The 12700-nt window shown below is 38.5% G+C and overlaps 1 protein-coding gene across 7 annotated transcripts in view; it reads left to right on the plus strand.

The window, feature by feature from the left end:
* NTRK2 (neurotrophic receptor tyrosine kinase 2) overlaps positions 1-12700 on the plus strand; it is a 199671-nt gene that overhangs the window by 18895 nt on the left and 168076 nt on the right. For all 7 annotated transcript variants that reach the window (XM_036402533.2, XM_036402535.2, XM_036402534.2 and 4 more), the window contains exons 2-5: positions 210-284; positions 502-573; positions 6534-6602; positions 9602-9756. In XM_036402533.2, coding sequence (XP_036258426.1) covers positions 210-284; positions 502-573; positions 6534-6602; positions 9602-9756 — 371 coding nt within the window. The remainder of the gene's footprint in view (positions 1-209; positions 285-501; positions 574-6533; positions 6603-9601; positions 9757-12700) is intronic.

Genomic DNA, 12700 nt, shown 5'->3' on the forward strand with positions numbered 1-12700 from the left:
TCCCTTGTCCCACAAAGTACCATTTAAATGATGAGGAAGATTTTAAGGAGCACTTTTGCTTTGCAGCTGGTCTAATTAGGACTTAGAACTAATTACAGTAGGTCAGCAATCATAACTCACTTCCATACATCAGCGCATAATTTCTGAACAGTCAGAAAGTCAAGGAAGGATCCACTTACATACTTCTTTCTGTTTTGCTTTTTTAACAGTTACATCGCAAACCAGCCAAATTTGGAAAGTATCAATGACAATGAGGTTGGATTTTATGTTGGACTTAAAAATCTGTGAGTATGAGATACATTTTATACAACTAATTCTTCTGTATTTCTTTTATAGAAGCATGTATGCCTAACTTTGTGTGTACTGAGGAAAGCTGTAAATCTTGCAGCTCAGCTTTGTAGAGATTTCATCCAAACTCTTATTTTAATAGTTTAATATTTTCATTACACTTTTCATCATATTTTAAATTAAACATTTTAATGGTTTTATTTATTTTCCTAGGACTGTGGTGGATTCAGGCCTAAGATTCGTGTCCCGTCATGCATTTGTGAAAAATGTGAACCTACAATACATGTAAGAATAGTGTCTGCATTCTAAGTAAAAACCACCCATCTCATGTTAATTTTTTTATTGTTAATTTATTTCTATCTCTTACCACTTGCTTAATTTAAATGCATTTTAGCAAGACAGACTTAGAATAGTCTTCTATTGTTAATTGCCCTTAAATAAGACATATATAGTAAGGAACCAGCGGATCATGAAAGAATAATGTTTTTATGGAAAAGACCATCCACTTCATTATTCTGTCTCTAGAAGGGTACTGTGTCTTTTGTGATAAGTAATGTAGCCCAAAGACTGTGTCTCTTGAGGGTATGATGTCCACACTGTGCATCACACTCAGTGACATGGTTTTGACTAGCTCTAGTCTGATTTGATGAGCTGAACATATTTTAGCAGCTGCAGTGCAGGAGATGCATGCATGGAGCACATCTAATATTTTGATGAGTGTATGTGCCCAGAGAATAAGATAGAACTGTGAACTGAAGTCCTAGAGGTGATTCACTTAGAAAGCTCACTCAAGATCAGAACTAATGCACCCAGAGCAGAATGTAGGAATGACATTTCTTTTACACCCAAATGTGATTTGTAACTCATGACCTACAGGAAGCAGAATTTGTACCTGTACAGCTTTTTGACTGTGTTTTCCTAGATTTGTTATGCTTTAGATTTAGCAAAGGATGAACTGATCAAAGTTCTCTTCCTACAACTTTTGTGCCGTCTGTGTGGGACAGACATAGAGTAGCTCACTTTTCTACTTACATGGGAAACTGTGGATTTAGTAAAACACTGAGATCATGTGAGTGGCTCAGTTTCTCACAAGTACCTTGTTTTAGCTAGATATAACAAGTGTGTGCTTTAGTCCATACATCTTCAATAGGGGAACACTAACCTGTATTAACATTTAACCAAATGCTTTGCTTTTATCCTAGTGAGATTGGGAAGTCATAATGCCAAACCTTGGCTTTGTAAGATACTTCCTTAGAAAGGAAAGAACTGTGGAAAAGAATGCAGGGTTTTGTTTGATTTGATTGCTTTGCTTATGAGATGGAATCACTTTCTGACCGGTGTTTTCTAAACAACAGCAATTAATTTGTGTAAGGAAGTGGACGTGAATGTCCGTTTCTGTCTAGACAGTAATTGCTATCTTTAATATGGAACAGTCACCAGAGGAGTGTGAACCAGACCTTGTGAGCCTGTGAAATTTATATCACTTCATATAATCATTAATAAGAGCTTTTACTATAATCAGTTGGTAATATAAAGGAAGTATGTTCCAGAGTAAATTCAAGTGTTTGCCCGTGTAACAGTTGCTCAGTGAATTATGACTGTAAACTATGAAATTCCATAAAGCCTAGTGGATGTGCACTGGCTGTGGAAATATGCAATAAGAACATGCTGTCTGAGGGGCATATTTGCAGAGGAAGATTTAGTGACTCTGCTGGAAAAGAAGTGGGATTCTCTCTCTGTGCAATGAGGCAGAACAAAGCAAATTCAAGTCTGGGATCAAAAGGAATATTGTGTTACATTTTTACATCTTTTCCCCATTGCATTAGCCACTCTGAGGGAATCTATTGGAATACTGTATATAGATTAGGACACTGAATCTACTCATCTTGAAAGATGCTACAGAGAAGAGCAGTGGAGCCAGAAGAAGCTTGTAAAGCAAGTAATATAAGGAGGCTCAGAGGCTGGGTATGTTCAGTGCAATAAAGAGAAGATTGAAAAGGAACATACATCATTGCAATAGGGCAAAGAATAATGGTCTGAAAATCAAAGAGGTTGATTCAGATTAGATATAAGGAAGAAGTTTTTTGCAGTAAGGGTGATGAAACACTGGCACAGGTTGTGCAGGGACATGCTGGATGCCTCAGCCCTGGAAGTATTCAGGGTTACATTGGATGGGGCTCAGAGCAAGCTGGTAGAGTTGAAGATGTTGGAGAAATGGAACTAGATCACAGTTAAAGGTCCCTTAAACTATTCTATGATTCTATGCTTCTGTGCTTGTCTTATCTTTAAAAGAAGAGCAGTTATGATGAGGAAAGGAATCAGTTCTCTCCATGACCATGAGTACAGTGTGAGAAATAATGAATTTGGTTTGGAGAAACATCAATAGAATTTTGGAAGACCTTTCCAGCTGTCTGGGCAGGTAGACACCACAGAAAGTGTGATAACTGGTATGATCCTCTCGAGAGGCTTTTTTGCCTGTTGCCATAGGGAAATGGGTTTCATGCAGTCAGAAAGTGTGTCTGTCTCCAGTGTTTGCTTTTAACCAAAAAGGTTAAAAGCAAACACTGGAGACAGACACACTTTCTTACTTACCTGTGTAAGCAAACACTTACACAGGTAAACAAGTTTTCAGAAAACTGACCATTGAACAGAACAGAGACCGTATCAAAGTCACCACTTGAGGGAAAGGTATCACTGTACATATGTGAGCTGCTAGGCTGCTAGAATCCTGTTGGATAAGATGCCTTTAAAATGTTTCAGCAACTTGAGCATGCAGTCAAACTGGGAATATGTATCTGCTGGTAAGTAGACTTTGGTAGAGCTGTAACTCATGAAGCTCCTTGTTGGAAACAAATTAGACTGACTTGACATCTGTTTGGTTGATATAGATGAGTTCTTGATGCAGAATAGTTACATTATGAAGACATTATCCAGTCTCGTACTGTGTTTTCTTTTGGTGGGGATTTAGTAATGTGGGCAGACACAGGATAAGCCCAGATAAGATGGAAAATATTAAGTGGCACCAGCGGCTCTAGATGCACAGGACAAAGCACTAAGTATAGAGGTATTTTTTACTGAGGCTGATCTGTTATCCCTGCAAAATGCATTTGTTTGTTTTCTTTGGCAAGTCATTATGCACTAAAATGTTTCTGAAAGCCCCAGTGAATCATGGCTTGTTGTCATCAGCAATAAAAATCCTGTTGACTGCCTATGAAGGAAGTATAGCTCCTGTTGTGGTTGGGACAGTGAAAACTATTAAGCACTAAAGGAATTTCATTTTGCAAGGGTAATGTACAGTACAGGTCTTTGAGAAGTCTTAGATTTTATTTGGAAACAAATTTTTTACTATCCCATAAAGAAAACAAAAAACATTTTTCTGAAGATTGAGGTAACTTTATAAGCATTAATTTTGCTGTGATACTGTTACAGCTTTCTTTTTTGTTCTATGAAAAGTCTTTTCATGTAGTTAAGGAGCTATATTATATAAAAGTAGCATTAATTTATGAATCATACAAGAGTACCAGTTTAAAAGAAACTTATTAACATGCATTTTCTCAAGCCCTTTTTTGTGATTTCCTTATTTTCTTGGGAAAGCTTATGTAGTCCATGTATCTTTCTAAAATTATCTATCATGAGAAGATTTGAGTAATAACATAAACAACAGGAAAATAAATGTTGTAATAGATGCTATAAAACTGTAATTAATAGCCTTGCTCATCTAATTTTTGTTGTTTTCACTGTCCGTTAGCCAACAGTCTCATTTGCTGTAGTTTATAAGCTTATTTGCTGCTAACAGTAATGTGTTATACACATGCATGGTATATTGTCAGTGCCTTTAAATGTGAAAACATTTCACAGCAAGTGCCTATTTATAAAAACTTTTAAAAATAGTTGTTGTTATCTGCGAGCCTGCGTCTAAGTGCATCACTGAATCATAGATTGCGAGTGTAGTGTGTGCATACAGCTCCAGGTATCAAAATGTATTTATATCTCTGCACCGTTCAGGTCTAGGAAAGGCAGCCAAAGGAAACCATTTGAGATCAACCTTGCAGCAGATTTCCCCTTGTTTGCACACAGGGCTGGTTCCAGCCATAGGCAGAGCAGGGTATTGCCTGTGGAGGGAGACTGAGTGTAGCAAAATGGCCATGTCTTCACCTCTTTCCCCCAGTTCTCCTTAGGTCTGTTCCCTCCTTTCTTGCCTCCCCTTTTCAGAAGCACTATCAGTGATAGAACTCTGCTCATGATGCTAGCTCTATAAATATTTATGTGGTTTCTCAGTATGGTTTTGTTCTACTCATATTGCCACTGGTTTGCTTTTAGCTGAATTAGGGCTAGCAAGTTTAAAGTGAGCTTCATATTTTCATGTAAAACACAGTCATGCTTTTGACTGAATCTGAGTCCTCTCCTTAAGTTTAGCTTTGAGGCCAGGCTCTCTACTCTTGACATTTTTTTCCTATAATAAAAAAACCCCTTTAGAACCTCAGATGTATTTTCTTTGGGCTGCTTGCTGTGGTCTTTTTGTGTGCAGTTGAATTGGGAAATTAATTCATATTCTCTTTCTATGGAAGTGGAAGTGGGATCATTAACTACTTCAAAATAACCCTGACAGTGATTTTTTTTCACTTAACATGAATTAAAAAGACCACAGTAGGCATCTCTGTAGTCAACAATAAGGGATCACCTTATGAAAAATATATATATATAAAATTAAATTTACTGTCAAAGTATTGCTTAAGGTGATACATTTACAGCAGTGGTCTGCAGGTAAAGCGCTCTGTATATCTGGTTCTCTTTTGGGAAAGGTAGGATTTATTTGATCTTCAGATAAGAAAGGCATGCCTTGTCTGGCAATACCACAGGGGCCTCCATACATGCCACTTCTCAGTGTGGGAACAGGAGTGATCTTCCTGTGTGGTGAGTGAAGAGTTTCCCATGGAAGGATGGGGTTTGATGTGGCTCCATGTTGGAGGCAGAAGCCCAAGTCAGTATGAGGATCCTGCTTCTTTTATTCAAACTCCCAACACAAAGCATGTGCATACTAGGAAAAATATGGATAATGACAGTTTTTGCTTAAACATAACTTCTGTTCTATATGCAAATTGCTTCATAATGTCAATTTATCTGATCAGGGTCCATGAGTTCAGCTGACTAATGAAATAGTAGCTCTTGTGTTTTGCTCTCACATGTAAGGACCAGTCAGTTTGTAAACTTCAGGCTCTTTTTTGCCAGAAGGAATCAGTGATGAAATATAATCTCTCTGATTCTGCTCTAGACATTTTTAGAATATCCAGCTTGTAATTTCTGTGAAAATTATCTTGTACTCAAAGATCAACATCTGAAAGTTTGGAAGTAAACACTGTGTTCTTTAATCAGATTAAAAAAAGAAAAAAAGATATTTAAACCCAGAGTTTAGATGCAATGCAACAGTAAGTGTGGAGCCCCTATGGCACCTTTATAATACCACATAAAACTCATGATATTTTGGTTCATAACACTGATCTGTGCTTTACTGCTGGCAGTTAAACAGTTTACTGCTCTCACCATCTTTAATTCATAGACTGATAAGACTTTACAAAACCAGCATTATTTTGCTTTGGGGTGGAGAAAGCAGTTTTGTAAGCTGTGAAAGGAGGAGTATTTCTGGTTCCAATCAACATTTCTTTGCTCTGCATATTGGGAGAAGACCTTTCACTTAATTACCACTGGAAACCGTAAATGCTTAATTGACATAAAAAAAGCCCAATACAGGCATTTTACAGTTTTCCTTTTGATCTTCCATGTGGGTGCATACTGCACATGCAATTTGCAAAGAACAACTAAAAAGCTCTGATGTGGATGTGTGCTAGCATGTGAGGAGGGCTTATATGAGTACAGAGTTTGGTGCAGCATCAAAGAAAGGGATACACCCATTTCACATGAATAAATTGAGCATGTAATTAACACCTGGACTTGACAAAATACTTTTGAAACACAGTTAAATCTGCTGCTTTTCTGCAATTGACAAAGTGCTAAAAGTGAAAATATTGATCCCTGTTGAGTTTGATTTTGAATGTACTTGACATTACATGCTGACAGGACTCAAGCCCTTGAAAACATCAAGACTGAACACTACCCTTTTACAATTGAAGTCAAAGGATTTTTAGAGCTGGTTCTAGTTCTTTATTGCTTTTTCAAGAGAGACAAACTGTATTTTTAGTGTAAGAAGAAGCAATTCTAATTAATGCAATCTTTCTCTTTTGCCATAGCAATTTATCCAGAAACAAGCTCTCAAGTTTGTCCAAGAAGCCTTTTCGCCATCTGGGTTTGTCTGATCTGTAAGTTGTCATTTCTTAAAATATAAGTTTATTTTTGGCTGGAATGGAAGAATAACACTTCAAAGTTTGTTCTCTTGAAGGTAGAGGAATTAGAAGTGCAGTTCTGGTCCAAAGAAAGCATCAATTCTGAACACTTAAATGCAGAGAAATTTTGATTCCAGGGCTTCAAGAATTTTAGGTATATATTTTTAAGCAATGTAGAGGTCAAAATAGCCTATTCCTTCAGCTTTAAGATATTTTATTGTGAGGTTACTTCACACAAAACTACTGGTGTTTATTTAAGTATTTGAACTAGTGAAAATACAGTCTTTTGCACACATTCATATAAGACTATTTCTCATATTCTTATAGTGGTGTGGCTGGCTATTTAAGAGTATTTTTATGTTCTCAAATTCTTGAGTTGCACTGTGCTTTATGTAATTGTTTAGCAATGAAAGCACTGGTAAACATGTCTTTATTGATTTTTTTCAATACTAACATTTTTATTCTCTGTAAAATCTGCCATATTTTCTTATTGATACGTGATCCAAAATTTTGGTCATCCTGTGCATTCTCTGCTAATCTGCAGAGAGCCTGCAGGAGTTCTGGGAGATCTGGTGGCTGCAGAGGAGAGGGAGGTGGCTCTCCTGGATCTCAGATCAGAGTCAGAATTTGTCCAAAGTGCCAATCCAAATATGAACTACCTGACATGCAATCCTAGTTCTCTTCTGCTGAACTTCAGCATGTGAGAAGAGAAATGAGCAAATCTCAGTGGCACAAAAAGAGATTATGGCCCTTAGGTATATTTTGTTGATAATTGAGTTGGTATAATTATTTTCTTCATGGCCCTGGGAACACTGCTCACAGGAATATTTTTTTAATAACTCGAGTTGAGCTCTCTAATGAGGAGACTAGCTAGTTGCAAAGCTCTCCCATTGCTCCATGTCCTTTGTTGTTCTGTTGCTTCTGCATGAAGAAGCAGGGCAAATGTAGTGGGAGTGAACCAGATATGGGGAAAAGGGATTGTGTGAATGTTAAAGAGAATACTATTTGAGGTATGGAGACAATAGATGATGATGTACAAGTTGAGAAAAAAAGGGGATACAAAATTGAGGTAGAGTGTTGTGGGCTTGGGAGAGGGAGTGTAGGACTATACAAACTGAAGTTATGCAAACAAATGGGATAAAGTGAGATAAACAGATGGGGGGAAATGAGGAAAAGGAAGTAGAGGGATAAAAGCAGAGCCTGAAAGGAAAACAAGCAGTGATAAAATCAGTATAGTTGAACAATTCTGTCAATAAGTGTTCAATACATAGCTGCAAGATCAGAAACAGGAGAGCAGGAAGTGTGTTGGTAGGTGAATCTGAGATATGAATGTTGCCATAAATAACTTCTGAAGAACTTCCCCTCAAGCTGACAAACAAGTATGTTTGTCCTGTCAGTACCTTTGCATAACGAAGTATAAAGGGATGAGAAGTTTAGAATAAAGTGAAGTGGAGAATAGTCACAGGTATTACAGAGAAGTAGATGCCACTTTGGAAGGTTTCATCTAGAACAAATGAACTGCAGCCATTAAATTAGAGCAAACAGGATAAAGACTTGGAATTTGCTTACTGTAGGTCAGAATTTTTCTTTCACACAAGTGTCTGTAGAGGGGCATTATGCATCCAGCATCCTGCCAATGATGTGCCTAACTCCTTAGATGGGTTTAACAAAAAATGAAACACTAGAAGAAGACTGGTCAGCCTTTGGTCAAGAGAAATTTCTCTTTTCAGGATAGGATGAAACAGAAGCTAGAAGTAAATGTCACTGTTTTGAAAGTGCATGAGATAGGCTTTGACCCAAGGAGTTATCACGTTCATACTATGTCTTGTGCAAACAATTTTTGTTCATGCTGCATGTTGAAGTCCAGAGGATGACTTCTGTGAATACAAATTGCTCCTTCAGACACTTTTGAGGATCCCTGCAGTTGTTTCTCCTCAAAGGACTTGAGATGGCTTTTGGGGGAACTGGTCTAATAAGAAAATTTTTTTCATGATATGCACACTTCATGTCTTCAGGAGACATTTGTGAGCATAGATTCTGCAAGAAACCTGAGCTTCTGTACATCAAAATTACCTCTGAAACTTTGTTAAGAATGACTGTTCTCCTGGCAATGAAATGCCTTAAACAGATACTTGCTCACCCACTTTATTGGATCTCATGTATGCCAGTAGAAGGAAAAATAATACTGGTCACTCTTTATGTAGATCCGTTTCTGTTCATATTTAACATGCATGTAATTGCATTACACTGTTGTGTAGTTTTATTAAATTTTAAAACTGCAGTTTGTTGGGTTTGCTAACCTGTGGTTTAAATTCCAGGCAGGGTACTGTATCAATTTCTATTTCAGGACCATTTTTTCATTTAGTATTTCTTCATGACATTGCCTACGGTTTTCCTGTGAGGTTTTTCTAGAGCATTGTAGCAGATGAATTTTAAAGATTAGGCAAAATCCTTTTTTGTGATTAAAGTTGGAAGAGTGTATGTATAATCCAAGACTGTTTGACTTTATAAAGAATTTACCACTCCACAGCAGTAAACCATTTCTGAGGTAACTAAGTGGTGGCTCAGGTGTAGAAGAGATGAATTCTAATCACTTCCTGATTTATTAAATAAAATTGATTTTCTTGAGTGGCCGTTCTCCATGGGCTCCTGACTTACACTGATGAATTTGAAATAGTAGCAAAATCCCTTGTGTGGTCTCCCCTGCCTATGGTATTCTGGGCCCTCAGTGGATGCAGCGCTTAATTCCCTACAGGGAAACTGTTACCAAATTGGCAGCTTACTCTGCACTGAGCTTACCAAGGGCGCATGTGTTATGCCTCTTAATTAAAGGGTTCATCCTGCCTTCCTTAACCTAAATAACTAACTTGTGTTTTCACCCAGCTGAATGCTTGGAGCCCCCTTGCCCCTCATTTTTTTTTCCTATATGTGTGTCACATATAACCTTCTAAAAAAATGGGCGTTTTTTCCTGTAGGATATTGGTGGATAATCCATTCAAATGTTCCTGTGAAATCATGTGGATCAAGAAATTTCAAGAGACCAAGTTTTACACAGAAACTCAGGACTTATATTGCATAGATGACAACAATAAGAAGACAGCCTTGCTGGATATGAAGGTCCCGAACTGCGGTAATATTCTTTTAACATAAAACTATTGCTAAGTTATTGTGAGCCAGGCAAAAACGAACATGCTTTTCTACAAAGTACTTCTCAGGATGTCAACAGTGCTCTAAAGGAAAGGCTGATGGTCTGTCAGTGTTTTTTTGTCCCACATGGAATAGTTCTTGGAACTTCATAGAATTACAGGATCACAGAATATCCTGAGTTGGAAGGGACCCATCAGGATCATGGAGTCCAACTCCTGGCCCTGCATGGGACACTCCAAGAGTAACACCATGTACCCAAGAGAATTGTCCAAATGCTTTTTAAGTCAGACAGGATTAGTGCTGGGACCAGTTCCATGGGGAGCCTGTTCCAATGCCCAGCCACACTCCTGATATCCAACCTAAATTCCCCTGACTCATCTTCATACCATTTCCTTGAGTCCTGTCATTGGTTACAAGTGTAAAGAGATCAGTGCCTGCCCCTCCTCTTCCCCTTATGAGGAAGTTGAAGACACCAGTGAGGTCTTCCGTCAGTCTCTTCCAGGTTAAGTGACCTCAGCCACACCCCATATGGCTTCTCTCAAGGCCCTTCATCAGTTCATGTAAACCTGTTCATTTTTCTCTTGATCCTTTAAGAATGTACCATTATTCAAGGGCAGGGAAATAGAATACTGATTATAGATAACAAACAAGTATTATACAGAATGCATGTGCCTTTGTTGAACTAAATATTAGTGTTTCCAAACTCAATAGCTCAATTTTACCTACTTGAATTTTTTTCAGGTATCTATAGTTAATGAAATCTCTATTTTCCTTCAAAAATACTAGTATTAGGGCCATAGGAAGAAAATTCAGAACTACATGCCACTTGAGACTGTGGGATCTCAGCACATCATTCCTGATGTTCAGAGATGCCAGGAGAACCCTTGGGGGTCTCGAAAATCCTGGAATGTTGCCAAGAGTGTCTGGTGGCTTGATTTTGATCCATCCACAGAAATAACAAGAGTTTGAGGACAAGAGAATCACTTTAGAGTAAAAGGTGTAAAATAGACACATTTAGAAAGTGAAATATAGACTTTAAGGTTTTTTAGGTACAGGGGGGTTATGGAGACAAGATGGAGGGATCAGGGCGTGTCTTGTCCTTCTTCTTCCTTCTTCTTGTCCTCCATCTCCTGTGGTGATGTTGGCATTTGGGGATTGGTTTATGGTGAAGGTGCACTTGCCAACATGGGTAAAAAGCATTGGGAAATAAAGGTAAATATTGTGTACGTAGATATTAGTATAAAAAGACATGACCGCCCCGTGGGTGGTCAGAGAGTGCCTGTGACTGCTTGCAGATCAGACCTCTGTTGGGCAGACAGAAAATTTTGTAGATAAGAAATAATAAACAACCTGAAGACCGAAAAGCTGAAGAGTCCAGACTCATCCTTTAAAACGCGTGCCACCCAAGAACCACACTACCCATGTCGGGGCAGAGACAGACAGCCGAACCCGACATGAGACAAATTAGCAAGAACTCTGTTCTCCATGCTAGTGAAACAACTTTAAAGGTTGTACAAAAGAGTTATATCAAACTTAGGTCTGTGGCATATTGCAACATATTGTTTTCAGATACATGGATCTAGAAGAATTTGAAAAATTATATAACAATAAGGCGATCTCCTTCCCTTTTTCGTATACAGTTTTGCTGCCTGTGTATGGTCCTGGGAGAGCTGGAGAAAGGTTTCACTCACCAGCTGGAGATTTCTCCTCCTCTGTATATGAGGGGCAGAAATGGGGTGTTTCTAGCATGATGTCACATCTGCTGGACTCTAGAAGCAGAGTGGGAAACTGGGGTCCCCAGCAGCAGGCAGGCAGGAAGGAAAGAGGGCAAGAAGATCCTAATGGAGGGCTGATTTGGATAGGAACAGCTATAAGTGAATGTGACCTGTAGGAGAAATTATACTTTTTCTCCTTCCATCATTGTCCATTGAGCATCATTTTCTCCACTGCCTGTGTGGAGGGTGTGACATCCTCTGATAGAAGCTGGCCAAAGAACAGCCATGGTGGGGATCACTGCAGGCTCAGCAAGTGCAGCATTTACTGTCAATAATGTGTTTTGTGGCCTCATATCACTGTTGATCTTGTGCCCAGCTTCTTTCTGGGGCCAGGTATGGTGGCAGAAATGATGTTAGTGTCTCATGCAATTAAAAAACCCCCATATGTTCCGGGATCTTGTAGCGGCAGAGTTGGTCTTGTGTGCTCCAGGATCTGATTTACCTGAAATGAGAGATATAATACCTAGCTGAGCTAAATGGACCCAACCTTCTGCTCCAGCTGGATGGACTAGAGGGTAGATTAATGTGCTGGGTGTAAAGAGGTCAGCTGTTGGACTGAGATCAATTATTGCAAGAGAGACATTCCAGCACATTTTGTAACATTCTTAGCTGGTGTGTCTAGAAGCTACCAGGTTGCTAGGGTTTTCCTTTGAAAACTTTTAGTGTTAAATACCCAGAATTAAACCTGTGAGAGATTAGTTCTTTCCTCTGATTTCTTAACCATCTGCAGCCAAAACAGGCTTGTCCCTGGGCCCTGGATGCTGTTTAGGTGCATATATGTGTACACATTTGTGCATCCTGTGGGCATATCTTGACTAAAATACTTGTCATGACAAGGAAAGCTGGTACTTCCAAATAGAAGAGGAAAAGGAGGAGGGAAGGTAAGTATATACAACATTTAGACTGGAATTTGCAGTATGTGTAATATGCATATGGAAAGCATGTATTGTATTGAAGATCTGAGCGGATGCCAGCAACATGCCAACATATAATTTATGTTAGTTTACAGAATCCAAATATCACCAAATTTTACATCACTTTTCCTCTCCCTTTTTTTCTTTTGTTTTAGCAGCTGTTTCCTCTTAATTTATCTTTTCAAAATTAACAAATGTAGGACATAGATTTTTAATAAAGATGACAGCCCATCCTTTT

This window comes from Molothrus ater, chromosome Z, assembly GCF_012460135.2.
Source record: "Molothrus ater isolate BHLD 08-10-18 breed brown headed cowbird chromosome Z, BPBGC_Mater_1.1, whole genome shotgun sequence".
Classification (NCBI taxonomy): Eukaryota; Metazoa; Chordata; class Aves; order Passeriformes; family Icteridae; genus Molothrus; species Molothrus ater.